At 35.3% G+C, this 26328-nt stretch overlaps 6 protein-coding genes and 1 pseudogene across 11 annotated transcripts; 5 read left to right on the forward strand and 2 right to left on the reverse strand.

Annotated features, from left to right (window-relative positions):
• The first annotated feature begins 565 nt into the window (after positions 1 to 565).
• LOC120202959 (pentatricopeptide repeat-containing protein At3g12770-like) lies at positions 566 to 3183 on the forward strand. The gene has a single exon (XM_039203322.1). The coding sequence runs from the start codon at positions 673 to 675 to the stop codon at positions 3115 to 3117; it is 2445 nt and encodes an 814-aa protein (XP_039059253.1). The 5' UTR covers positions 566 to 672; the 3' UTR covers positions 3118 to 3183.
• LOC120202960 (T-complex protein 1 subunit theta-like) lies at positions 2731 to 10247 on the reverse strand. Of its 2 annotated transcripts, XM_039203323.1 has the most exons (14): positions 10005 to 10152; positions 9509 to 9771; positions 9254 to 9400; positions 8982 to 9143; positions 8769 to 8846; positions 8409 to 8542; positions 8126 to 8198; positions 7965 to 8042; positions 7761 to 7883; positions 7478 to 7572; positions 6913 to 7137; positions 6738 to 6795; positions 6475 to 6592; positions 2731 to 2742 (listed from the first exon to the last, which is right to left on the reverse strand). In XM_039203323.1, the coding sequence occupies exons 1-13, from the start codon at positions 10150 to 10152 to the stop codon at positions 6524 to 6526; spliced, it is 1653 nt and encodes a 550-aa protein (XP_039059254.1). In that variant the 3' UTR covers positions 2731 to 2742; positions 6475 to 6523. The 2 variants fall into 2 exon arrangements, with proteins under 2 accessions (XP_039059254.1, XP_039059255.1); XM_039203324.1 differs by lacking the exon at positions 2731 to 2742 and having other exon boundaries at positions 6193 to 6592; positions 10005 to 10247.
• LOC120202962 lies at positions 4288 to 5648 on the forward strand (annotated as a pseudogene).
• On the forward strand, positions 8962 to 26328 carry LOC120202963 (adenylyl-sulfate kinase 3-like). Of its 4 annotated transcripts, none has more exons than XM_039203326.1 (8): positions 8962 to 8973; positions 23627 to 23677; positions 24407 to 24556; positions 24699 to 24848; positions 25322 to 25440; positions 25524 to 25608; positions 25742 to 25788; positions 25913 to 26011. In XM_039203326.1, exons 3-8 carry the CDS (start codon positions 24433 to 24435, stop codon positions 26009 to 26011), a joined length of 624 nt encoding a protein of 207 aa, XP_039059257.1. In that variant the 5' UTR covers positions 8962 to 8973; positions 23627 to 23677; positions 24407 to 24432. The 4 variants fall into 4 exon arrangements, with proteins under 4 accessions (XP_039059257.1, XP_039059259.1, XP_039059258.1 ...); XM_039203328.1 differs by lacking the exon at positions 8962 to 8973 and adding an exon at positions 26125 to 26328 and having other exon boundaries at positions 23574 to 23677; positions 25913 to 26059; XM_039203327.1 differs by lacking the exon at positions 8962 to 8973 and having other exon boundaries at positions 23574 to 23677; positions 25913 to 26328.
• Positions 11039 to 13035, forward strand: LOC120202964 (putative H/ACA ribonucleoprotein complex subunit 1-like protein 1). 2 transcript variants are annotated; one of them, XM_039203332.1, is made up of 5 exons: positions 11039 to 11244; positions 11744 to 11892; positions 11986 to 12101; positions 12660 to 12688; positions 12722 to 13035. In XM_039203332.1, exons 1-5 carry the CDS (start codon positions 11100 to 11102, stop codon positions 12829 to 12831), a joined length of 549 nt encoding a protein of 182 aa, XP_039059263.1. In that variant the 5' UTR covers positions 11039 to 11099; the 3' UTR covers positions 12832 to 13035. The 2 variants fall into 2 exon arrangements, with proteins under 2 accessions (XP_039059263.1, XP_039059262.1); XM_039203331.1 differs by having other exon boundaries at positions 11040 to 11244; positions 12660 to 13035.
• Positions 13265 to 17643, reverse strand: LOC120202958. The gene is made up of 6 exons (XM_039203320.1): positions 17469 to 17643; positions 17185 to 17252; positions 15806 to 17081; positions 14029 to 15669; positions 13824 to 13878; positions 13265 to 13580 (listed from the first exon to the last, which is right to left on the reverse strand). The coding sequence occupies exons 1-6, from the start codon at positions 17596 to 17598 to the stop codon at positions 13442 to 13444; spliced, it is 3309 nt and encodes a 1102-aa protein (XP_039059251.1). The 5' UTR covers positions 17599 to 17643; the 3' UTR covers positions 13265 to 13441.
• Positions 20484 to 21107, forward strand: LOC120202965. Its single transcript, XM_039203333.1, has 2 exons — positions 20484 to 20827; positions 20944 to 21107. Exons 1-2 carry the CDS (start codon positions 20666 to 20668, stop codon positions 21046 to 21048), a joined length of 267 nt encoding a protein of 88 aa, XP_039059264.1. The 5' UTR covers positions 20484 to 20665; the 3' UTR covers positions 21049 to 21107.

The raw sequence follows: 26328 nt of genomic DNA on the forward strand, positions 1-26328 counted from the left end.
TTCTTTTAGATTGTCGACATTACAAACCTTTCTTTCTTATAGCTCTCTCATAATCTTGATTTCTTTAAGATAAAACTTCAAAAATTTATCTTAAAATAACCGAAAATTCTTCAACAATAATCAATTTTAATTAACATAATAAATTATGATAAATATAATAAAAGCAATAAAAAATGCAATCGGGCTCCTATAAGCGAACCTTGGGTAAACTATGCGAATAGTTCCTTTTATTTAGGATTTGATCGATTTTGGTCATCAATTTAAAAATTAAAGGTAAGTGGTTCCTCACATTATTAGTTCGTCCAGTTTAAATCCCTCTACTATTAATTTTAATTAACCCCTTTTGTTTAAGTCCCTATCGTTTAAGTTTCTAACATGGTTGAGGGACTAAAATTGAATGAACTGATAACTTTAGAGATTATTTTCCTTTAATTTTTAAATTGGTACCAAAATGGTTTAGAACAAAAATATAGGGCCCAAGAACCTTTTTATTATAAAATGATTCGTTTATCTATTAACCATATTAACTCATCAAAGGGTAGCACTAATAGAAGTTGATAGCCAGAATATGAAATTCCCGCGTGTTTTAGCTAAGAACTCAAAGTAGCCTATGGCTTTTGTTTTAGAAACGAACACTTAAAACACAATCTCCACTTTCTCTTCATCTACTCTATGCCTTCCCCAAATCTTTACACTCATAAATTTCTTCACAAATTACCCTTCAAGTTCCTGTCTTTACACTCTTTTTCAAGTACAAAAAATACCAACTTTGATCATCTCCCTCCCGATTTTCAGAGATTCTTGTCGCTTTTACATGAATCCCCGAATACCCTTTTGTGTGTTAAATCTATCCATGCCCAGATTATCACAAATTCTGCATCTAAACACCATTTTTTGGCGTCAAATTTGGTTAGAATTTATAGTGAATTGGGTTGTTTGGGGGTTGCCAGGAAAGTGTTTGAAAAAATTCCTCAACCAAAACCCATCCTTTGTAATTCAATGCTTAGTGGGTATTTGAGAAATCAGTGTTATGAGGAAACTATTGAGTTGTTTGAATTGATGGGTGTTTCACATTGGGGATTGGATAGTTACTCGTGTAATTTTGTGTTGAAGGCTTGTATGGAACTAAAGGATTATGAGAGGGGAAGGGAAGTAATCAAGAAAGCAGTGGATAGAAGGGTGGACGGTGATCGGTTTTTGGGAAGTACAATGATTAGTTTCTTTATGAAATTCGGCGAATTTGATAGTGCCAGAAGGGCTTTTAATCGGATGGTTGAAAGAGATGTCGTTTGCTGGAATTCGATGATCGGTGGTTATGTAAAGGGATACTACTATGACCAGGCATTTGATTTGTTTCTTGAGATGATATTGTGTGGTGTTAGGCCAAGTGCTATAACTATGGTCAGTTTGGTTCAAGCCTGTGGAGGAATGAGGAATTTAGAACGTGGGAAATGTGTTCATGGATTCGTTCTCGTATTTGGAATGGGAACCGATGTTTTGGTTCTCACTGCATTGATTGATATGTATAGTAAGATGGGTGAACATGAAAGAGCTCGATTGGTTTTCGATATCATGCCTGCAAAAAATCTGGTTTCATGGAATGCTATCATCTCAGGGTATGTTCAGAATTGTTTGGTGCATGAATCTTTCAGTCTGTTTCAGGAGTTAGTACTAACCTGTGGCAGTTTCGATTCCGGAACCATTATTAGCCTACTCCAGGGTTGTGCTCATGTAGCTGATTTGGAAAGTGGGAAGGTTCTCCATGGCTATATTTTCCGAAGAGGCCTCGATATGAACCTTATTTTGTGTACAGCAATGGTAGATTTGTATTCAAAGTGTGGTGCCTTAAAGGAGGCAACTTTTGTTTTTGACAGGATGAAAGATCGCAATGTGATTACATGGACTGCTATGCTTGTCGGACTAGCACAAAATGGGCATGCTGAAGATGGCATCAAATTATTTGGCCGCATGCAAGAAGAGGGAGTCGTTGCTAATTCTATAACTCTGGTTAGTTTAGTTCACTGTTGTGCTCATTTGGGTTCGTTGAGGAAAGGAAGGAGTGTCCATGCTCGATTACTTCGGCACGGGCACACTTTTGACGTCGTTAACCGGACAGCCTTGATCGATATGTATGCCAGGTGCGGAAATATTAATTATGCAGAGAGAGTATTTGAAGATGGGTCCTTTAAAGATGTTATATCATGGAATTCTATGATAACGGGCTATGGCATGCATGGTCAAGGGCACAAAGCTCTTGATATCTATTGTCGAATGTTAGAGGAGGGACTTGAGCCAAATCAAACTACATTCGTCTCTCTTCTATCTGCTTGTAGTCACTCGGGGCTTGTGGAACGGGGAAGAAGTTTGTTTCTGAGCATGGAAAAAGATCATAACATCAAGCCTACCGAGAAGCACTACGCTTGCTATGTCGATCTTCTTAGCAGAGCAGGACATCTCGAAGAAGCGGAGGCATTGGTAAAACAAATGCCCTATCAATGCCGCCGCGAAGCTTTCGAAGCGTTGTTAAGCGGATGTAGAATGCATAGAAACATCGATATTGGCACAAAAACTGCAGACTATTTATTAAGTTTGGATGCAACAAACCCAGGAATTTATGTCACACTATCAAACATATACGCTGAAGCAAGGAGATGGGATGCAGTAGATCACATTCGAGGTCTCATGAGGAGACGGGGACTGAAAAAAACACCCGGATACAGCCTGATTGAAGTCGGAAAGCAGCTCCATGCGTTTTTCGCAGGAGAAGAATCGCATCCAAATTCAGATGAAATCGATCAGATTCTCGAGAACTTGAAATCTGAACTCGAAGCTTCGGGTTACATCCCGGATACAAGTTGTGTTCTTCGTGACGTAGACGAGGCAATGAAGATCAAATCGCTGTGGAGGCACAGTGAGAGGTTAGCTATTGCTTTCGGACTTCTACGTACACCGGAAGGAAGCTTGATAAGAATCACCAAGAACCTCCGTGTATGTAGCGATTGCCATACAGTGACTAAATATATATCAGTGGTGGTAAAGAGGGAGATTATCGTAAGAGATGCTAACCGTTTCCACCACTTTGTTAATGGAAAATGCTCTTGTAATGACTATTGGTGAAAATGATATGATTATTTTTAAGGTTTATATTCAATACATTATCACAATTACGAGCAGTCAAGCTTCATCGACAGTGGCGGATTGGATCGAAAAATATTTTTGAAATTGAAAACACATATATATTAACAAAATAAATTTTTTGTATGGGTGGACAGAGTCAATAAGATAAATAATTATCCGAAGAAAATTTGAATTTTAGGGTCAACAACTAAAATGTGAATCCGTCATTGTAGACGTACATACAACTTGCAGACGCAGCTGCTCGAATCCATTAAGTGACATCAGTGGTAAAAGACCCTAAAGGCCTTGGATTCGAGCAGCAACGTCTGCAATGTGTTTGCGTTGTCAATTGGTTAAAAAAAAGTTCTGAACATATATTATCTTATAATTGCTCCATACTACTTAAAAAATGATTAAAAATCTAAATTTCAGGGTTAATATGAATAAAAACAATTCAAGGACCAAATTATAAAAGATTATCCAATTTAGGGACTAAACGTTACTTCATCCCAATAATATTTGTCCAAAGGTGGGAATAATCGTCAAAAGGAACAAAAAGGGATCCACAAATGGAGGGAAAAAGATTTGAATTTCAACGTAAAAATCGAAATCCAGAGCTATTAAATGTAGACAAAAATATTCAATGAATTCCCAAAATATATTTAATGCAAAGACCCTTAAATCCTGAAAGTTTCACCCATCTACCAAACCAAATTCATTAAGAAAACCCTAATTCTTGGCTTCCTTCTTAGTAGTTCCAAGATTAGGGTAATTCTCAAAATTTGTTTAAAAACTCAAAAAAACAATATCATATTTGTTTATGCTTGGAAAACAAGTGATTTCCAGTTGAAGAAGAAGACTGGGAGTGAAAAGAAATCAAAGGCAAGCTCTTTTTGGGTAATTTTTGTAGCATTTTTAGTTCATTTTTGTAGTTTTAAAGCAAAATTTGAATTATCCTTGTTCTTCATTTTCTATATTTTGATTTTTTAGTTATATTTTGTTTTATATCATATTTGTTTTGTTTTAATTTTCTAAAATTTTGTTTTTCTTTTGTTTTTTTCTTTAAATTTTACATTTTTTAATCTTTTCTATTTTATGATTTAAATTTAAGAAATAAAGTCGTTTAATTTCTTAAATCGTGGTGTTGAAGGTAGCTGTGTTTTCAGGTGAACGATGGGTCGGAATCTCAGTCCGATACTGCGGCAAGAGTTAGCCAATCTCGACAAAGATGCCGACAGTCGAAAATCAGCAATGAAAGCACTGAAATCATATGTAAAAGACTTGGATTCGAAGGCAATACCTGTCTTTCTTGCTAAAGTTTCCGAGACCAAAGAAACCGGCGAATACACGATCTCACTCTACGAGGTTCTTGCTCGAGTGCACGGCGTGAAGATTGTACCTCAGATAGGTAGTATCATGTCGACTATTGTTAAAACGTTAGCTTCCAGTGCAGGGTCCTTTCCTCTTCAACAGGCGTGTTCGAAGGTTGTGCCTGCCATTGCAAAATACGGGATCGATCCATTGAGTCCAGAAGATGAGAAGAGGCATATAATCAACTTGCTTTGTAAGCCTCTTTCGGAATCTGTTTTGAGCTCCCAAGAAAGCTTGAGTTCCGGAGCCGCACTTTGTTTGAAGGCGCTTGTTGAATCGGATAACTGGCGGTTTGCATCCAATGATACAGTGAACAAAGTCTGCCAAAGTGTCACCGGGGCTTTGGAGGAGAAGTCATCTCAGACGAATGCACATATGGGGCTGGTTATGGCTTTAGCAAAGTGTAATGCTCCAATTGTTGAAGCATATGCTAGATTGTTGATAAAATCTGGGTTGAGAATATCGAATGCAGGCATTACCGAAGGTAATTCTCAGAAACGATTTTCGGCTATACAGATGATAAATTTCTTAATGAAAAGCTTGGATCCGTGGAGCTTGTTGTCAGAGGTGGTGTCGATTATGGAAGAGATGGAGAAGTGTCAATCAGATCCGATGGCTTATGTTAAGGGGGCTGCATATGAGGCTTTGCAAACTGCAAAGAAGATAGCTAAAGGGTCAAATTCTGACCCGAGGGATCATAGTCGTAGAAAGAACTTAGTCACAACTGGAGATAGATCCCGGTCAACTGCTTCACCGGAATCAAAGACACTGGATTACTTTATGGAATATGAGTCTTTGCTCGAGTCACCGATTTCATCAACTCAAATTTCTTGCACTACAGAATATGATCGAAGGAGTGTGAATCGGAAGCTTTGGAGGTGAAAATGGAGGTGTTGATGTTTCTCTTAAAGATGGTTTGTTAGATCATTCAGCTTCCGACCGTCATGAACTGATTAGCAATAACGGATCGGATTACATCGATGAATTTGCAGGGTTATTGAATATAAGTACCAGTCCAAGTCCAACGGTAAAATACTTTAAATCATCTATTTCTATCCGGCTCTCATTGATTTATTTTTATTTTCGTTCACTTATCGATCGATAAACTGCATTTGCCTTGTTAACTTCTCCTGCTTCAGAGGTCGCGTTCTTGCATTAACATGGAGAATCTCTTCACGACTCCAAGGAAGCTTCTCCACTCTCTTCAAGATCCCAACTCAGATTACTCCGAGAAACATTCCCAGAGGCTCGCGAGTCCCCGCTCAGAGTATTCCGGATGGAATATAACCACAACCCAGAGCGATTTTCGGTGCGGTATGGTTTACGAAATCAAAGGGAAAGGACATATGCACACTGATGGTGAGGAATTTCATGGAGTTTTGGAATCCATGTCATCAACCGACGACAATCTGGCTGATATTGCTGATGTCCGAAGGTCTTGTGAGGCATTTCCTTCGACTGCAACTCAGGAGTTTCGTAGTGGGAAAGCCTGTAAGAAAACAGCTTATAAAATGGCCTTCGCCCTGTTCTTGATTTTAGTTGCAGTTCTCACTGCACTGTGGACTGAAGTTCAGGACGAAAGCTTCATTGTTGTCCCAACATAGTGGGAAGGTTGCCATTAGGATACACCAATTTGATAAATTCGAATTTTTAATATCTTTTCAAACCAACTTCAGATCGAAATTGGTGCTATTTGTATCGAAAACTTGGGGAAAACAAATGAGTTCATGTAATATAGGTTATGGTATAACCAACATCGATGCAAAATCGAGATAAATGAACAAGATGATCTTTAAACTCCCGACCACAAATCCCTAATTTATAAACCAATCACACTTCAGTTAGAAAAGTACATAACTGAACTGATTCACTAAAAACATAGATCATCACCACCCACCATAAAAATTCTAAAAGTATATCCAAAATTCTCTTTTCCAAGCTTCAAGTGTTTTAGCATCTCAAAGGAAAAATAAAAGATGCCTACACAAGGTCCGGAAACAAGAGAAAGTAATTAATCAATCATACCACACAACACTTAGTCCTCGTCCATTCCTGCAGGCTGATCTCTCCTCGCTGGACCTCCAGCTGGTTTTGCCATTATAATCTACAAACGGTGAATCAATGGCATTAGTGAGCTTGGTGGAAGAAAATTTTCAGAAAATGATAATTATAGATGTGATTATAATCCCATTGGCGTACGATTTCAATCGTTCTTTTCATTTTCAAGTTTTCTGTTTCTAGTCGCTTACCTGATCTACGCGTAGCACAGTGCAGGCAGCATCTGCAGCATATTTGAGAGCAAACAACCTGACAAGAATTCAAGATTATAATTATGCGAAATGTTTATTATGAAAGTAACAAATGTTCATTTTTGACACAAAAAAGAATAGACACGGGCAAGAAAAGATGAGAATTAACAATTACTTGGTGACATAAAGGTCCCATATATTCATGCTCGAGACATCCTTGCAAAAACCATCCTCCGAGTCACGTCCCCTCAAGTTGATACCCACTTTGGTATTTCCAGATGCATGCTTTTCATACAACTTAGAAATGATATCCATTGGGTTGAGTCCAGCATTCTCTGCCAGGGTTCTCGGTACCAATTCAAAACTTTCAGCAAACTTAGCAATGGCATACTGATCCAATCTGCAAAATATTCGATAATATTAACAGCTTCTCCTAGTATGTATCTAAATCTACAATTAATTTCAAAACTAGGAGATTTCCAGCAGAGCTATCAAAATGTACGTGAAAAATGCAAGATATAAACAATTAAATAAAAAATGCAAAAGTTGCTTTAAATGACACATTGTCAGCACCATATCTGAAGGCATAGTGGATCACAGGTAGAATGCCATGAAGCCACAAATATTTTCATGTCATTCATGCAAGCCAACACATAACCGTGCAGGTCAAAGATGAAACATTACATGCAGAATGGCACTTTGCAACAGGTAAAAGCAGAAGGATTAAAAAAATAGATTACCCTGTTTCCTTGAATGAGAACTCTTTCAGTCTTCTTGCCAACTCGATTTCAGAAGCTGCAGCCCCAGGTACTATACGACTGTCCCTGCACATTGCCTGACCAAAAAGTTTTAGAGCATTAAGAATGTAATAATGATTCTTTCCTTGAAATTTACATCCAAAAAATATACAGAAAAAACAGTTCCAGCAGGTGAGAAAGGAGTCCAATAAAGTTTATCAGGAGAAATGGTGCAAAAATCTAGGAAAAATAAGTAGAAACAAATAAAACAACCAGAAAAAATCACCTTATATGTATTCACTCCATCATCAACGGCTCTTTCAAGATCATCCAATATACTATCAGTACTTCCTCGCAGAACCACAGTGGCAACTTTGTTACCACCTTCTTCACTTCTCACAACAGTAACCTATATTGAAATGGCAATGCAAAATAAAGTGAGGAAAGGACAGGGAACCAAATATAACTAAAGCCACCTCTTCAAACATACCCGAGAACCACCGATTTCCTCAACAGATACTGAATCGATAAATCCCAAATCATCTGGCTTTGGTTGGCCGAGTTTCAGCTGTTGGAAGAAAAAGACCCTTTAGATTGCAATCAAAAGATATGATCTGTTTTCTTATAATATAATCTAGATAGAATGCTCACAAGAGCAGCTGTTCCTGTTGTGCGGCAGAACCGTCGTAGTTCAAACTTTGAGCTGATTTTCAATACCATTAACCTGCACGAAAAAGATAACAAATCAGAAATGTTAAAGAAGACTGCACAAGCTCCAAATCAAAATAATTATGATTCCAACAATAGGCTAATCTATCAACACATCATACTCAATATCAGGATTCAATCACATACATAAGAATGCATATATGCAAATCAAAACAGGAAAGAGCAAAGCATAGAGTTCGAAATATGGGAAGGAAGCTTAATATACTTGTAACGTTCACAAAAATGTAATGCCATTTCACCAACTGCACCACCACTGACAATAATTTTGGCACCAGAATCAGCAACTGCTTTGATGAGCTCCTCAACCTTAGCTTCTTCAGTTTTTGCATAATTCTCAAGCTGCAAGAAAATACCAAGAGAATATTTCCACATTTAGACATACTTTAACCAACAACAGCACCCTATACCAATTTACAACATGTAAAGATTGGCAGCACAAGATAAAAAAAAATCATAATGTATAAAAATTCACCAAATGGGAAACAAAGAAAATTTTGCTTATTTTGCCTAAGGGCTAAACCCACATATCTTAAAATAACATGATAAAAGGAATATCATAATTTACCTGGTCGGCAGAGTGAATTAATACAGTTCCTTTTGTTTCAGTTGCAGATGAATCAACACCACTAACAAACACAGCCACCTAACATTAAGTGAACACAACAATACAAATCAGAAAGCAACAAAAACTTTTAACTTGGCCAATTGAGAATCGTCGAGCAACTTTTGCAAAACTTAATCAATGAGAAATGAAAAAGAGAGAAAAAGATGTTTGCACCTTTGCCTTTTCCACACGTTTTATACTTCCCACAGCATCACCTTTTAAAACCATTCCCTGAATTACCATACAATTATGCAAACCTCCTCCAACAAGCTTTACGACACGGACATTATCAACATCAAAGTTCACAGGGTTCTTCGGACAAACTTGGATGCATGCCTAATAATATACATAAATAAACGAATAAAAATGTAATTATGTTATCCTTAAAAAGGTAACAGACAATAGAGTAGTTCATTAGTTATATAGAAGAACGAGTTGCAAATTACATCGGCTATAAGGGAAGATAATATATCTTCCTGTCCATATTGTTTGCTAGCAACAGCAGCTTTCATTCGAGTAACAACTTGCTCTTTATCCCAAACATCCATATTTTCAGAACCTTTCTCCACAAGTTCCTCCAAGACCTCAGTTGTCTACATATATTAAAACACGAAAACAGAATCCCAAATGATAACCAAGTTTATCATCATAATTAACAATTCTCGGGTCATTTAAATTATTTGGAAAATCAAAGGTTAAACCTTGGTAATTGCTTTAGTATATCCACTGATTATCTCACTCGGGTGCAAGCCCATCCGAATAAGCTCCTCGGCATTTTGGAGAAGCTCTCCGGCAAACGAAATTGTCAAATTAGCCCCATCACCAATTTCCTCTTGCTGAGCCTTACCTGCTAAAACTAAAATCTTGGCCGCTGGATGTTGAATCTCTAGCTCATTGACAATAGTAGCGGCATCATTGGTAACAAAGAGCTTGTCTAAATGATTAATAACCATCTTATTCATACCTAAAGAACAGTATAACCAAAAATTAAAGCAAATAAGGCACTACAAAAAGAGCAATCGATCCGGATTTCAAGATTAAAAAGGAACAATAGCAGCGCATCACTGATGACAGTAAATAAAAAATCAAAGCAAATGCTGAAAAGAAAAACTTGATCCGGATTTCAAACATGAAAAAAAAGACTGCATAATTCAAATAAAAACGTTAAAAACGGAAATTTGATGATCGAAAGGGTACCGTCGGGGCCGAGGGAAGTGCGGGTGATTGTTGAGAGCTGCTTGCAAGCATCGATGTTTTTTAGAACAGCTTCTTCAAGACCTGAGAGATGCTTGTGACCTTCCTTCAGCATCGATTGTATGCCATAATTTTGCATAGAGAACGCCATTTTCTTTCCTTCCTTTTCTACTCCAATCTTAATCAAAGAAGGTAATACTAAAAAAATCCAAACCCTATAAATGGGGAACTGTAACCTTTTTGGATTTGAAGAAGGAGAAGAGCGAAGTAAAAGCGTGAGTCGGGTAAAACCCTAAAACACTTTAATTAGATTATTTCTTTTAGAAAGCGTGATTAAAATTTGTGAATAGATTATTTAAATTTATAAAATATTTATTCAATTATTTATATGTTTTAATCTTATTTTTAATTAAAAATTGGTGACTATTTGAATTGACCGTTAATTTATATATTTATATATGATAAAATTATAATTTTAACGATGAATATTGACATCATCATTACTTTTAAGTACTAAATCGATAACATAATATTTCAAACACTGACTCAACAACATAATTTAAAATGTTCTATGATCAGATCAGATTAAATCATATATCAGTTAACAAGTTAATGTTCAACTTAAATAATCACTAATTTTTTTATGAAAAATGATGAGTTTAGAACATATGAATAGTCGAGTGATAATGTTGTAACTTTTAATAGTCGGAGAATTAATAAAATATTGTCCTATAATCAAATAATTATTTTATAATTTTTAATAATTAAGATACTCAAGAAACAATGCCCTATAATAAGTGATCATATTTTTTATTTTACCTTTTTAAAATAGTGATTATTTTATAATTTTTAATAGTTTGGAGACTATAATGAAAAAATGTCGATTTTTTCAACTAAGCTTTATAATAAATTAAAAATTTATTGATTCGAATATATTTAAAAATAAAAAAAGATAATTTAGTAATTTGATCTACAAAGAAACGTAGCTCCAAACCCTACTTCTGTGTTTATTGCTCAAGTATAAACCCTCGTAGAAAGGGAAAAAACCCTCAGAAGCTCGGAGAGACAAAACAAAAAGAGAAAAATAAAAGGAAAACGATGCGACCACCGAGAGGAGGAGGAGGTTTCAGAGGCGGAAGGGACGGTGGTCGAGGGAGAGGAGGTGGCCGAGGAGGCTTTGGTCGCGGTGGTGGACGTGGTGGCGGTGGGTTTCGTGATGAAGGACCTCCTGCTGAAGTAGTGGGTTAGTGTTCTCCCCCTGCCCCTTTTTTTTATTGTTTGGATGCTAAGAAAGTGAGAGAAATGATAAAAGAAACCATTTTGATGTAATGAGGATTAAGTAGGAACTTTATTTTATTTACTTATGATTTTTCCTCTATTTCCCTTTGCATTATCTGTATATTTTACCTATTGTTGGAACAAATTAAATTAAAATTTAAAATTATCACTAAAATTAGATAAATTGTTGCAAATAAGAGCTAAAAAATCGTTTGTCATGGGTTTTATGTATTTTTTCTTTTAAAAAGTACTTTTTCGTTAATTTTCTCTGCATTTCCACGTCCTTGATGAAGCCAAATACAGTTCAAGAAAAATGCCAATATCAAATCATCATATTTACATTATATTCTGATTTTTTATTAGTAAAATATATTAAGTTGTCATCGTACTCGAACTCGGTGTATCCGACCTTTTTATTAGTAAAATATATTAACTTGACTTTTGTTTGTTTGATGTATATGCAGAGGTATCTACATTCCTTCATGCGTGTGAGGGTGATGCAGTGACAAAGCTGACTAATGAGAAAATACCTTTCTTTAATGCTAACATCTATTTGCAAAACAAGACCCAGATCGGGAAAGTTGATGAGATCTTCGGTCCGATCAACGAATCTGTGAGTTCTATTGCTAATTTTCTAATGCATTGCTTGTCAAAAGTGTTTGGACTTTTATATGAGTTGGTTTGTTTACTTTCTCGCATGTTGCAGTATTTTTCAATCAAATTGTTGGAAGGTATCGTAGCGACTTCGTACAGCTCGGGCGATAAGTTCTATATCGACCCGAGCAAGCTTTTGCCTCTTGCAAGATTTCTTCCACAGCCAAAGTATGTTTGCTTTCCTTATATTAGTCCACCTCTCTTTCGAAATTGCTTTGATTTGATTCATAGGATTGATGGCTGTGTATTGGATTCGTTTTGAAATGATATGCTCTACTATCTCTATAGGGAAAAATAACTGAACTGTTCGGGTTTTAACAAAGCCCAATGCTATAGCAATGGTTTTCGGAAAATCGAGTTCAAAGGCAGGGCCTGTCGGTTTTTAAATTGAAAGTTTCAGGGCACATTGGGGGTGGTATTAGATAAAATTTGCCTTGCTTGAACTCTATAATATGTATTCGTTTTAGTTGGTAGAATTTTGGAAATGGAGTTCCAAGATTAGGGCTAGGGGAGTTCTTTATTTCCTGTCTGTTTGAGTGGCTAGGGCTAAGGTTGAGTTGGAGCTTGAGATGGATATTGGGTGAAAAATATTTGAAAACCGGGCGGGGGCGGGGCGGACGAGAAACTGATCCAACCTTTTGTGCCATCCTTCTTATATGATTTGATTTAATTTGCAGATTCTGATTATACTTCTTATTAATATCATGCATTCTGTCTGTGTTGTAGGGGACAGGCACAAGGTGGCGGAAGAGGTGGTCGCGGAGGAGGCAGAGGTGGCGGTAGATTTGGTGGCCGTGGAGGAGGTGGATTTCGTGGGAGGGGTGCCCCAAGAGGTGGTAGAGGTGGTCCTAGGGGTGGTGGCCGTGGTGGTGGATTTAGAGGCAGAGGGAGATTTTAGAGTGATCGTGTGTTGTAACAGTACCAATACCCCGTTCTGCTATCTTTTTCAATTTCATGGGCATTCAACTATGACTCTAGTATTGTTCAACGAAGATGTGTTTATTTCGTATTTTTGTTTATCCAAAGTATTGATACTCGATTTGAATATGGTGATATTATTAAATTTATGGATAAATTATATTGGTAGTATCTAAATTTTTGAGATGTTTGTATTTAGGTCATCGAACTAAAACTTGCATTGAAGTCAATGAACTTTTAATTTGCTTTCATTTTAGTCACCATATGACAGAGATGACATGCTCACATTTCTTTATTAATGTCATCTATTAAAATGACAAGTGCCGTCATCTTATTGGTGAAAATTTGAAGAAAATATGTATGAGTTTGGTAGTAAAAGACACTATTACCCTCATTTAATATATCTATTATAATCATACTTGAACACTTTCTTGTAAAAACTGAAAACTGGGAGCAGATTACATTCACTTCCATTGTAAACAAAACCGATAAAAGCATGGGGTTGCAACCGATCCCTCACCGGACCTGACAAAACGACAACCCATAACGGATGAACGGCAAAATGAACATTTGGAAAACGAAAACGTAAATTATGTTGCCGCCTGACTGTCTAGAACAAATTCTTCAGGCTGGCTATCAATGTCTTGAGAGGCTGTCAGTTTAGCCTTCTTGTAACTGCTTGAATTCCGAAGGATTGCATGCAATGACATGCTCTTTGGGCTAGAAGATCTGCTCAAATAGGACAAACAATAATTCGATACCATCCAATGGAAATATTTTAGATAAGACCTAGCTAAGACTATAATCTTCGATGGATGTTGGACTTACTGCATCCCCTACACTAGGTGCGAGTATCGAGTACATATACGTATCTAAAGTCACCTCATCAAACCTAGCCAAGAGTTTCTAAACCATAGAATATGCAACTTCTCTCTTAGAACAGAGTATTTATCAATGTTAATCCAAACTTACCCTGGATTTTGTTTCTTTCTTCCACCAGCTTCTTCGACTTCAGAGTCATAAGATCCTATATCGAAATTCAACATAAAGAGAAGAAATTGTCAACCTATGCAACCCAGGTCATAATTCATAACAAATTGACATGAACAAAAATGATTCAACAAGTCAGGCACATATAGAGAGGGTTTGGTCAGAACTAATAAAGAATATGAATTACCATTTTGTGGGGAACTGCCCTTCGCTATACTATTGCTTGAATATTCAGATGATGATGAACTATCGGATGGATTTCTGGTGCTGGAATCCGAGTTGCCTACTCCATCTTCATCATCAGAACTCTCTTTATCATCATGCCTAAATATAGTACCAGTAGTAGCCAATAAGCTCTTCTTATTTGCTAAGATGTTAGCAACTTTCCTGCTATTAGTTCCAGTAGCTTTTGCAATATCCAGATGAGACTGCGGCTCACTACCTCCTTTCTTTGAATTAATGGTCTTTTTAGGTGTTTCAAAGGCTCCTTTCTTTGAATTAATGGTCTTTTTAGGTGTTTCAAAGGCAGAGCTTGATACAGCACGAGGGTCGTTCTTCTTTAATTCTGTATGTACCGTTGAAGAATTGACATCAATGGGCCTTTGAGCATTATTAGGAGTGGAATTGAATTTTTCAGATTTCTTAGACTGTGGAGGTCCTTTCACCGCAATTTCAGGAATGATCAAGAGTGGTTTACTTGATTTAAAGTTGGAGCTACTAGGTTCAACCTTTGATGATAATCTTTGAGATTGGATGGAGCTGGCTTTGGCAGCTGGCATTTTTACTTCCTTGTCTTGATCCACATTTAATATCTCCGAAGGTCGTAACTCAGGTTTAGAGTTCTTCCTCCTTTTTCCTTTCACTGCAGTTTCCACTCCTGTATTTTGGGCAGCCTTATCAATGATTATTTCACCAGAATCAACAGTTTCACAATGCTGTTGGCTTTTGGCCGTTTCACTTCCACGAGGAACTTCTTTGTTGTTATTAGATTTCTCTACACGAGTGCTTTTAGTGTGATCTACACTGACATCTTGAATAGACCTTCCATCATGTTTCCGTTCAAGTGTAATTTGGTTAGATCCCAAATTTGTTCCATTCAATTGCACAGAATCACCGTTTACAGTCTTCCTTGTGGATTTAGACGAGGCATTCAACTCAGTCACATTATGAGCCAGAAATGTTGGATCCCGGTGATCAACATAACCTTTTCCTGGCAATTCTGGAGGGGCCATCACGGTAGAACTTTTATTCTTAGTTTTCTTCCGCAATTTCTTGTCCGTATTTTCTGCATTTTCTGGGGTATTGTTGCATCGCTTCAAGGACTCCAGCACATCTTGAATCACATCATCAGCTTTCACATCTGTAACTGAAGGCGAACAGTCTGGTTTTTCCATTTCTGATTCCTCTTTTCCATCAGTTTTGCAGGCTTGCTCATCATTATCACACAAATGCTCATCAGTCACAATAGTAGGACACTCGACAGGAGATATACCGCTTGCAGGAACACTATTATGTACTGCATCTACTGCCTCTGTTACTCCAACAGGACCCTTATTCTTCTTGGACTTCTTCACTTTCCTGGAAGACTTCTTAGGTTCCACAATTTTCTCTTCCAAGGTACCAATCTGATTTTCATCCCCTGATACCCCAAATGCTTTCTGAAAATTAATTCCCTCTCGAAACAAAGGTGTAAAATGGCCATCCACATGATTGGAATTCTGATCATATAAATCTCTTGTCTTTATTACTGATGCAACATCCGGTTCGGGTGCTTCATTTTTTTTGCTTTCCGAGTTGCAATCATTTGTTTCATCCATATCACTGTCACCTGATAAATGATTATTAATATTAGCAAAAAGTTAATTTTTGCCTCAATTATAGTAATCATGGAATCGAGAATGAGAATACAATTAAAATGAAAGGGGAAAAGACTTAAAATCCACTGCATATAAATCGAAACTTACCACCAGTGTGGGCCACTTTATTTGTTTCACTAACATCTTGCCTTTCACTTGGAGAGAACAAACAAGGTTCAGATATTACTCCACCCATAGAACGTTTACCAAGAAAAGAATCTGGATCAGTTTTACCAACTGAATCTTTGTCTTTGGCCACATTAACATCTTTTGCAGAAGAGACTTCATTACCTGCTAAACCAGGATTCAATCTTTGCCTTTTCCTTTTCTTACTCCCACCACTTGCATCGGCAGTTGACAAACGGTTTTGTTTCAATGATTCAGTGTTCAAGTGGTCAAAGACAGAACTAGTATTTCCCAGTTTTTGACCTAAAGTGCACTCAGAGATTGCAGTATCAGAACCAGTGGATTTTTCTCCATGTTCTATTAAAGAAATTTCATTACCATCTTTCCTCCCGGCTTTACGCTTTTTCTTTGATGCAGGCCCAGTTTGTAGGGTATTTTCTTTGGACTCGTATTCCCGGTCATTGTGAGAAACATCTTTATGTTCTTTAGTTTCCAATTCAGATTGTTCTCCTGAAACCTTTGTTCCCTCATCACCCGTCCTTTTCCTAGTGACTAACATCTTATTTCCATCAGAAGATAAACTTCCAACGGTTTCATCAACCTGAAGTTGGTTTCCCAACATCCCATCATTCTGAAATGAATTTTCCTTGAGAACATTGCCCGAATCCGATGCATCTTTCACAGACCTGACAACTAAAGCACCATTTTCCTTCAAATCATGGTGGATGGCATCTTTTTTTCTCTTTTTTGTTTTCAGCTTTGTAGCCACAGAAACTGGCAGATCTTCATATATTTTGTCTTCTCCAACATCTTTCGAGTGTACCATCGGCATTGACCCCTTATTGGTAGCAGGGAAAGAAACCTGAGAATCACTATCAGATGTATGTTCAGCTTCCTTATGCAAACCTTCGGAATTTTCTTTGATGGAATTGCTAAAACCAAACTGTTGAGATGCAGAATTCTGTTTTGCACAACAGTCGTCTTGATCTTGGGGCAATGATGCATCGTTGGCGTTGGCCAATCTAATGGCCATATCACCTGGGAGAATATCAACCACATCAGCAGAAGAATTATTAATTCCGGTACCGAAGCAGGTTACAACATTGTTGGTATCATACTCAATGTAATTATGATTTTCTCTATGCTCTTCGACAATTGAGGCATCTACCGATAGAAACCAATTTTTTATCACTCCACCAAACGCACTCTTCAGAAACATGGAATCCGAAAGGTGATAAAGATATCCTCTGCGCTTTACCTGTTCGTGTTGTGTAATCATTTCATTGTAAGATTTAAATCAACATCAAACACGTATAACAAGTAACAGCTAACAACATAAGTGTACAATATACATTACCAACCTTTAGTGCATGAATCTTTATCTCACCAATATTTGGAAAGCACAACGGATGTTCATACATTATCTTTTCTGCAAATCAAGAGCACAAAGATCTTACTAACTGGTTTAGTATAACATCTATACAAAGAAACTGAAATAACAATAAAAAACTGATTTTCTTTGGCACTTTGAAGTACATAAACTTTCGTGCTAAAAAATCAAATAAATAAAATTTGCTTAACACAATGAAAACCAAGAATACCGATAAACAAAAAATGAGAGGGCAAAAAGGAGAAAGTAACATACTTTTAAGATCAGAAACAGTGTCGGAGTCGGAGACGATCATGGCCAGGTGCGTGTCGAGGCTGGTGTCAATGAAAACAGTGTTGTATACATCCGCACAACCGCAACCGGAGGCGGAATCCGGCTTTTCCATTTAGTTTTTCAGAGGGAAGGGGCGACTTAAAACATAAAAAAGGGGGAAAGGGTTTCGAGTTTTAATTAGAGAAGAGTGGTTTTGTGGAATCAGGGTTTTTGATAGTGTAAAAAAAGGATATATTATGTATTTAACCACTGTATTATGGTTCAGTTTTATTTTAGTCACTAAACAAAAATATCAATGAAGGTATTAATGTTTAGTAATTTTAGAAGAACAAATCGTTGAATTAATCGATTAAATCAAAATTTACTTTGGTTAATTATGAATACTGAAGTATTCGATCGATGAACAATTTAGGTAAAATATATAAATAATCCCCGATTATAAGGTGTTGTTTTTGTTGAGTCATTAACTATTAAAAGATATAATGGTCTTTCTATTAAGGCATATTATCTTTTAGTCCTCAGACCATTAAAAGTTACATAATAGTCACCTAATATTCATATGTTCCAAACTCGTCATTTTTCGTTAAAAATTTGACGATTGTCTGCGTTGGGCGTTAACCTACTTATTGAGATAAGATAAAATCATATTTTAATTATGTCTACTAGCATCGTTATTGCTTTCATGTACTGACTAGACAACATAATGTTTTAAGCACCAGCTCAACAACATAATGTAAGCGGAGAGTTGATCTATAAAATACAGTCAAATTATTTTTATGATCATATGTTATCATATCACAATCAAAATGTTAACGTCCGACTCAAATGACCGTCAAATTTTAACAAAAAATGACGATTTCAAAACATATGAGTAGTCAAGTGACAATTTTATAACTTTTAATAGTCAATGACTCGATAAAACATTGCCCTATAATTGAACAATCGTTATGTGACTTTTAATAATCGAGACTCAACAAAGCAATGTTTTATAATCGAAAGATCATTTGTATACTTTACCTCAAATATTTAATAAAAAGAAGTTGATTCTCAATCTATCACTGATAAAGAATCTTAAAATTTTCAATTAATTCGAAAATCCACCAAATATATAGAGACAAAGAAGTTTGTTAAGCAAGTATAAGACTTAAGTGTTAAATCCGACCAAAGTTGACCGTTATGATATTGACACGGTGATTCATTTTTCTAATTTGATAGTCCACATGTGTTGATGACGTGACAAAAGGAGCGAAATGAATTTTTGTCAATTATGAGGACATAATTGTTTTTTTATTAAATTCAAACTAATTACTTTTAATTAAAAATTAGAATATTTATTTAAAAATAATAATCATTTTAATATGATAGCTTATAAAACTAATATGACGGTCTATATGTAAATGATAACATAATAGATAAAGTAAAATAATTTTTTTTATTATTTTTAATGATATAATTAAGTTTTTAATTAAATTCAAAATCATAATTAATTTTAAATTGAGAGTTCGTACACACAACTCTCCCAAACTTTTTTTATTTTGGGTAAATTACACGTTTAGTAACTAAACTTTACTCTCACTCTTATTTCACTCATTGTATTTTCAATTTTTTCAATTTACTCACTGAACTTTACATATTGAATTTTTTTGTCACTTTGTCATTAAATAATTAAACAACGTTATGACATGACAACTTACATCAAAACGAAGTCATTTTTTATTCCTGAAAAAAATTAAATTTTAGACTAAAACGACGTCGTTTTGATTAAAATACGGCTATGTTATAACGCTGTTAATTATTTAACGACACAGTGATCAAAAAATCCAATCTATAAAATTCAGTGAATAAATTAAAAAAATTAAAAGTGCGATGAGTAAAATATGAGAGAGTAAAATTCAGTTACCAAACGTGTATATTTTTCATGTACGAATTTGGAATATTTCTTAATTTGGGGTTCCTGCTTCTGTTTATATATATATATATTTCATTTTTTAGAAACTCAACTTGCAATGATAAAAAGGTCGACAAATTATTTAATGGAGTTGGTGTGCTATCATTTTGACTTCGTAAAGGCGCACAATATTATGCCAATATTTTCCAAATACAGAAAGCTCTGACTTTGCTTTCAAGTCCTTGAACTCTTCAGAATTGTAAAATTTAGTCCCTCTTCTTTTAATTATAGGAATTTCATCCCTCTACTTATCATATTTAAAAATTAAGCCTACCGATAACATTGTTGATTGATTCCTTTTAACTTTGATTACCACTTGAAATTTTTTTTAATTAATCCATTTGAATATTAAAGTGACATTTATTCAAATTCGATAAAAATTTATCGCAAGGTGTGGAGATGCTTGTTGCAGATTTAGAAACAATGTTGTTACGGTGGGGGACGTTTTTTGTGCGGCCTTCGATGAGGACAAGGATGGTAGATGCTTAACAGGTTAACTTGGGATAGACTAGTGTGACATTCGGGTCGCGTTTCAAAGAATTATGTCCTCTCTTAGATGGTAAATGATGGATGTTTATTTGGTTGTGAGGTTGTTCAATTGATGATTGATTTTTAACGATAAAATTTTATATTCATTGAAATAAATAAATAAATAAAAATAATTTAATGACAGAATTATCAAAAACCGGACCGAATCAGCTAATTGAATTGAAAATGATGATTTGATCGGTTGAAAACCAGTTGCATCAAATTTTAATTTTTAATATTTCTTATTTAATTATTTTTGAACGAGTGGTTTTAATAGTTGAAGTTATCAAGCTTGTTAAACCGAGAACTAGGTCTAGTTTGTACAACATTGATTAATAGTGGTATCAATTGGAGTTTAATTTTTAAATCAGGACTAAATCATTGAAAACAAAAATTGAGGGATTAAATTTTAAAATTTTAGATACAGGGTCTATGATCATAATTAAACCCATGCAAATTACAAACCCTAATTTTTTTTGGGGGAGAGAAAACTTCAATATTCAGCAAACGCGTTTTTCCCAATACATAGCTTTTAAATGTTGGCATTTGTGGGTTTTTTTCTTTAAAAAAGAGAATTCCCCCACCATTTGTTGTCCAATTTTCTTAACAATTCCAATCTATCGTCGCATAAACAAAGGAAAATAATTCTGGGTTTTTGTTAGAATCTCCAAATCTTTCCGTCATTGAAAAAAAATCGGGGAAAATGTGTCCTATGAGATTGTTGCTGGTGTTTTTCTCAGCGATTTTAGCTGGCTATTTCGCATGGAGAACGACGGTAGGTTCAACGGCTGATGTCGACGACGATAATTCTGAAGATTCCGGGAAAATTATTGCCAAAAACAAACGAGATTTCAGTTTCAAAACGGTACGTATTCATGCGATGTTGTTATTATTTCAATCCGAGCGCATTGTTTATGGTGTTGGTATTATTTCATGCATCATGATTGTTGGTATTTCTCCTGTTTGTTGTTGAATTATCAGATGATTAACAATGGATTCTGGGTATTTGTGGACATGGCTAGTGGGAGGTATTTGTGGAGGAATTTGAATGAATTGAATAATGATGGGAAAATCAAGAGCTCTTAACAGTTTTTGATCCTATAGTAGAAGAATGCAACACTTGCTTTCTTCTTCATCTTCTTCTTGTTGGGAAAATCAAGAGCTCGCAACACTTGTTTTCTTCTTCTTCTTCTTCTTCTTCTTCTTTCTCTTTTTCTTCTTCTTCTTCTTCATTTATCTGTTAATTTTGATATATTATTCATTTAGATTTATGTAATGATTATATATTTTCGTGTAAAATTAATAAATTTTATACAATATGAGTGAATTATACTCTATATGTATTTACTAATATGCGAGTTCTTTGTTGTTTTTTCCAAAGAATTTTGAATCTAAAAGATAAGAAGTACACTGGTTCTTTTAATAGTATAAATTAATTATAAAATAGTGTTTATTTATAATCTTCTTTCATTATTAATATTGCACACGAATTAAAAATACTTCATCTAATTATTAAGGTCACTTGAGGGTTCAAAAATACACAAATTAAAATTTATTAAACTAAATTTATAGACGACAATAAAGTGAATTAATTTGAAATTTTTGTTTGTTAACTCAATTCGAGGAATGAGAATCAACACTCGACCTTGACTTATCACAAGTAATTATAGTATATTGATGACAATAAATTTGATTCGTTTATCGTGAGTGATTCACCCTTTTTAATTTAGAAGAAGAATCACAATTAATAAAAAAATAGTCGTTAGTCAATGTTTTTCTATCAGGAACAAGAAAGAGTTTTATGAAGAGGGTGAATAATTCAAGAGGAAGAGAAAGTCTTCTTTTCGGTCTTACTTGGGGTGTAAATACCCTAATAACAAGGTGATTAATGTCAAATTTAAGGTCATCATAACTGTCAATAGGTTGTCAATTAGTATAAATACAACTTTCAACCATCAAATTTAATTGTCAAAGTCATATTAGAGGTTTGTGAACGAGAGCTTCAAGTGATCATCTGACTAAGATAATTTTTGAGATGACGTGACATTTTTGGAGGTCTCTTATGGAAGTTGCTCTCAATCTAGTGTTGGGGGCAGCCTACTATCTTACCTCCCCCTTACCTCATTACATATGGGAACAAGGGATAATCATTTTTTGAGCTGGTCGAGGGTGAACTTACTTAAGATGTTGGAGTAGAAGACATAAGAACTACCAGACACCATTGATGGAGCTTAGGAAGACGAAGATAATAAGCACAAGAATTAATAATGAGAAGACGCTTCGTTTTCCTTACGTCTTCCCGAAAGCACTAGGTGATCTTAACTTCTAATTGACACTGTAACATTTATCTTATTTTATCAACACCCCATATGAACAAATCTATTTTCACACTACATTATTCGAACACCCCATATGAACAAATCTATTTTCACACTACATTATTCAGACAAATTTACCTGTTTTAAGTGAAGTGTTTCATGTGGAATAATACTAAATATGCATGTCATCAACAAGACTAAAATGAAAAGATCATTAGGTTTAAATATTAACGTGAATGAAAAAGTCAGTGATCAAATTGAAATAATATCATATTTAGGGGCTAAATGAGGAATTGTCTCTTTCTAGTAAAAGAAGTTAGGGTAAACTATGCAAATTGTCACTAAAGTTTTAGTAAGTTTTAGTTTTTCCATTAAAGTTTCAAAAGTAACAAAATGATCATTAACGTTATCTATTTATAATAAATCGGTTACTAACGTTATTGATTTATAACAAATCGATCACTAACGCTATTGATTTATAACAAATCGGTCACTCACCACTAAGAATCGTTAATATGGGTGACATAATACGAATGTGGTACGTTACAGCCACATTGACTACTCTTTAACTCAAAAAAATATTTTTTATAATGATAACCCCATTTTTTTCACTTTTCCTTCTTCTTGTCCTTCATTCTCTTCCCATAGTCATGGAAGCATCCTCATCAACATGTCTATAAAAAAGATGTCCCATCAACCCTACCGCCATCAAGTATGTGATCAACACCATCAACAAAGGAAACTAACAATCCAACATTTTCTTCTTTTCATCTTACTCATGGAGAATGAAAGGAAAATTCATGACTTCGTGAACATAGAATCCTTCTTTCAACTCCCTTTATTCATCCCTCACATATTAAAGAAAAGGGTATTTGTTTGTTTGGAAAGGAATTTGGTGGTAGTGATTTAACTACAACAAGCAACGATTTAGACTCAGCTGAAGATATGACCAAGGAAAATAAGAATAACAGAGAAAATTACAAAAGATTCGAGTGCCATTATTGTTACAGAAACTTCCCCACTTCCCAAGCTTTAGGTGGTCACCAGAACGCTCTCAAAAGGGAGCACCAACACATCAAAAGAGCCCACCTTCACTCAGCTCAACTTCCCCATTTGTTATAAATAACGTTAATGATCAATTTGGTACTTTTGAAACTTTATTGAGAAAAATGAAAATTTACTAAAACATTAATGACCAATGACGTAGTTTACCCACAAAGTTAACTGATTTACTTTCCTCCTTCCACTGTCTACGCCGTGTTAAGCTTCCTATCATCTCTTTTCCATTTTTTTCTCACTCGCGTGATAAATGCGGTTTTTCTTTTAAAAAGGGTAAAACGAAGAAGTAAACTTGCTAAGCTTTCAACTTTCATCTAGCTTCATTATTGATCTCTCAGGTACTTGCCAATCTCCTTCTCTTTTACTTCCATGTTATGGGTAGTTTTTAATTTCAAGAAAAATCACTGGAATGGGATCTGGATCATGTGTTTTGTGGGTTTATATGTATACGATAAAGCATTTTACTTTTGGGGTTTATTTATGTCATCACTGTTAGATCACGAGAACACTGTTATTGAGTTATCTGGGTTTTTCATTTTGATAATTTTATAGATTGAAAACAAGGATGCATGTTATGTGTTTGTTGTTTTGTTTGTTCCATTAGCTGTTTAACGGTGGAGATTTCCTCACTATGATGTTTAGGATAAAATAATTAAGAATAAACCAGCTGTTTTTTCTTTTATTAATTTGAAACATATTTTAGACTTTACTGCATTCCAAATACTGGTCAGAACAATGTGAATGAATGGATTTTTTTTTTGAAATTCAGCTGTTATGTGTCCTTTAGCAGCTTGTTTTTCAGAAAGAAAAATTTGGGAGAACTCTATGAATGTGTATACACTAGGAAGGAATCTTTCTGCGACACTTCATCGAGTCGCCGATATGATCTTCCAATGGTTCTCCTAGTATCCAACACTCACACCTAAGTCTGAGTAATATAGCTAAGAATTAACATATAAAACGGTCACTATAAATCTCTCTTGTTATTTTCAAGTGGGTTAATGTTGTTTGAAATGTGGTTATGTGATTGCTGTTTTAACTCTTTTTGTGTTTACTTGTATACGTAGAGAATTGAAGACTAGGGAACTTTAAGATGTCGACTCTAGGAAATTCAATGAATATATTTTGGCAAGAATCACCAATTGGGAAGCTTGAAAGGCAGAAGCTTCTTAACCAAAAGGGTTGTGTTGTATGGATCACGGGTCTCAGTGGATCAGGTTTATAGTCAAAAGGACTCTCCAGATGCTTCTAGTTTTTCTTCCGAGTTAGGATTATCATTCCTAGAAAGTTAAAAAGTTTAGCAGCTTTACCTGGTCTGGAATTTGAAAATTGCTTCTTGAATTTGATTATCATGTTCAGGTAAAAGTACACTTGCATGTTCTCTAAGTAGGGAACTGTATGAACGAGGCAAGCTATCTTATATACTTGACGGGGACAACCTTCGGCACGGATTAAACAAGGATCTTGGTTTTAAGGCAGAAGATCGAACAGAAAATATACGCAGGGTTGGTAAGTATGTTGACAAGTAAAAGTCTGTAGAGTTAAAGAGTTCAGTTGGTGTAAATGGTAGTGTTTCTCAATAAAGATGTGTGAAATATGACCACGAATCTTGACACAAATTTATGAGACTTGTTATTGAACACTTAATGAGAAAAAACAACTTAATTGTGTACCATTACCATATCTTGATAAATGTCTATATCCTTCTGATTCTTAATTTTCTCAAAAGCACCCATGTTCGAGACATGTTTGTCATTTGGGTAATGGGTATGAGGGAATGATTCTCCGAATTTATGGAAAATACTTGGAAAGTGGTTAGGCATACCCTTATGGGACATTCACCCCCAAGTCCGAATAAACATGATTATAATGACGAGATGGTTTACAAGAGTTTGGCTTTTCTTCTGGTAGAGCACGGTTTGGGCATTGTTCTTTGATGTATTTCATTTTAAGTTGTTTCTAACATTTTGCATATAATTCAGGCGAAGTGGCAAAGCTCTTTGCAGATGCTGGTTTAATCTGCATTGCCAGCCTAATATCTCCGTATAGGAAAGACCGTGATGCGTGCCGTGCAATGTTGCCAGATTCTAATTTTATCGAGGCAAGCCTCTTTTTGAATGGTTCTCATCTTGATTATGTCGTTTCTACTTGAGCTGGAATGCCTTTTTCTTTGTACTTCTGCAGGTTTACATGAACATGCCTCTGGCATTATGTGAAGAGCGAGATCCAAAAGGTCTTTACAAGCTTGCTCGTGCTGGAAAGATCAAAGGTGTGTCAGTTAATTTGGATCTCTATGTTCACATACACAAAGAATCATATGTTCTATTGTTGACTTTTTTATAAAAAAAATAATTTGTTAATGTGGAATGATTTGTACGTAACTATCTGTGTTATTATTGCAGGTTTTACTGGCATAGATGATCCTTACGACCCGCCATTGAACTGTGAGGTATGTGTTTAGTTGAATACGGAAACTAATAGTAGTTACACTGAGAATTAAAATTATGCTATTATCTTATCCGATTACATCTATTTTTGTACAAATCTTGAAACCGGATAATTGTTTTGCTCAGATAGAAATAAATCAGAAAGACGGAGTTTGCCCCATGCCAAGTGCCATGGCAGGGGAAGTAGTTACTTACTTGGAGGACAAAGGATATCTGCAAGATTAGCGACTAATTATCCGTTGACATAGTCAAGTGTTCTCGAAAGCTGTCGTATTTAAAACATTACTTGTCGGACGAATTTGATTGTTGCAACATCGCTTCCCCAAAGGGATGGCTGTTTGGTGTTAATTACATCATCTAGTAGTAGTTTGAAATGAAAATCCATTTGTCCCAAGTAATTGTTACTTTTGAGTGGGACAGGGGTTTTTGAGTTAGCGTGCACATCCAAGTCCTTAACAACATTATTGTATGGAAGTTCCGGATTCAGGTCATCGGATTTATTATTTGTACTCAGGATATCTATTAATGAACTCCACTCGTGC

This window comes from Hibiscus syriacus, unplaced genomic scaffold (assembly GCF_006381635.1).
Source record: "Hibiscus syriacus cultivar Baekdansim isolate YM2019G1 unplaced genomic scaffold, ASM638163v2 tig00009009_pilon, whole genome shotgun sequence".
Taxonomy (NCBI): domain Eukaryota; kingdom Viridiplantae; phylum Streptophyta; class Magnoliopsida; order Malvales; family Malvaceae; genus Hibiscus; species Hibiscus syriacus.

What these genes read in the sequence shown, in the direction of transcription:
- LOC120202959 (XM_039203322.1), top strand. Translation starts at nt 673, where the DNA reads ATGCCTTCCCCAAATCTTTACACTCATAAATTTCTTCACAAATTACCC.
- LOC120202960 (XM_039203323.1), bottom strand. Translation starts at nt 10,152, where the DNA reads ATGGCGTTCTCTATGCAAAATTATGGCATACAATCGATGCTGAAGGAA. An exon ending in CAACAGGAACAGCTGCTCTT is followed by an intron (nt 8,043 to 8,125) that starts GTGAGCATTCTA and finishes TTCTTCCAACAG; the next exon opens with CTGAAACTCGGCCAACCAAA. An exon ending in TGGGACCTTTATGTCACCAA is followed by an intron (nt 6,796 to 6,912) that starts GTAATTGTTAAT and finishes AATTCTTGTCAG; the next exon opens with GTTGTTTGCTCTCAAATATG.
- LOC120202964 (XM_039203331.1), top strand. Translation starts at nt 11,100, where the DNA reads ATGCGACCACCGAGAGGAGGAGGAGGTTTCAGAGGCGGAAGGGACGGT. An exon ending in ACCTCCTGCTGAAGTAGTGG is followed by an intron (nt 11,245 to 11,743) that starts GTTAGTGTTCTC and finishes ATGTATATGCAG; the next exon opens with AGGTATCTACATTCCTTCAT. An exon ending in TCGGTCCGATCAACGAATCT is followed by an intron (nt 11,893 to 11,985) that starts GTGAGTTCTATT and finishes CGCATGTTGCAG; the next exon opens with TATTTTTCAATCAAATTGTT.
- LOC120202958 (XM_039203320.1), bottom strand. Translation starts at nt 17,598, where the DNA reads ATGGAAAAGCCGGATTCCGCCTCCGGTTGCGGTTGTGCGGATGTATAC. An exon ending in CACTGTTTCTGATCTTAAAA is followed by an intron (nt 17,253 to 17,468) that starts GTATGTTACTTT and finishes CTTGATTTGCAG; the next exon opens with AAAAGATAATGTATGAACAT. An exon ending in GGGCAGTTCCCCACAAAATG is followed by an intron (nt 13,879 to 14,028) that starts GTAATTCATATT and finishes ATTTCGATATAG; the next exon opens with GATCTTATGACTCTGAAGTC.
- LOC120202965 (XM_039203333.1), top strand. Translation starts at nt 20,666, where the DNA reads ATGTGTCCTATGAGATTGTTGCTGGTGTTTTTCTCAGCGATTTTAGCT. An exon ending in GAGATTTCAGTTTCAAAACG is followed by an intron (nt 20,828 to 20,943) that starts GTACGTATTCAT and finishes TTGAATTATCAG; the next exon opens with ATGATTAACAATGGATTCTG.
- LOC120202963 (XM_039203326.1), top strand. Translation starts at nt 24,433, where the DNA reads ATGTCGACTCTAGGAAATTCAATGAATATATTTTGGCAAGAATCACCA. An exon ending in AGAAAATATACGCAGGGTTG is followed by an intron (nt 24,849 to 25,321) that starts GTAAGTATGTTG and finishes CATATAATTCAG; the next exon opens with GCGAAGTGGCAAAGCTCTTT. An exon ending in TCGTGCTGGAAAGATCAAAG is followed by an intron (nt 25,609 to 25,741) that starts GTGTGTCAGTTA and finishes TTATTATTGCAG; the next exon opens with GTTTTACTGGCATAGATGAT.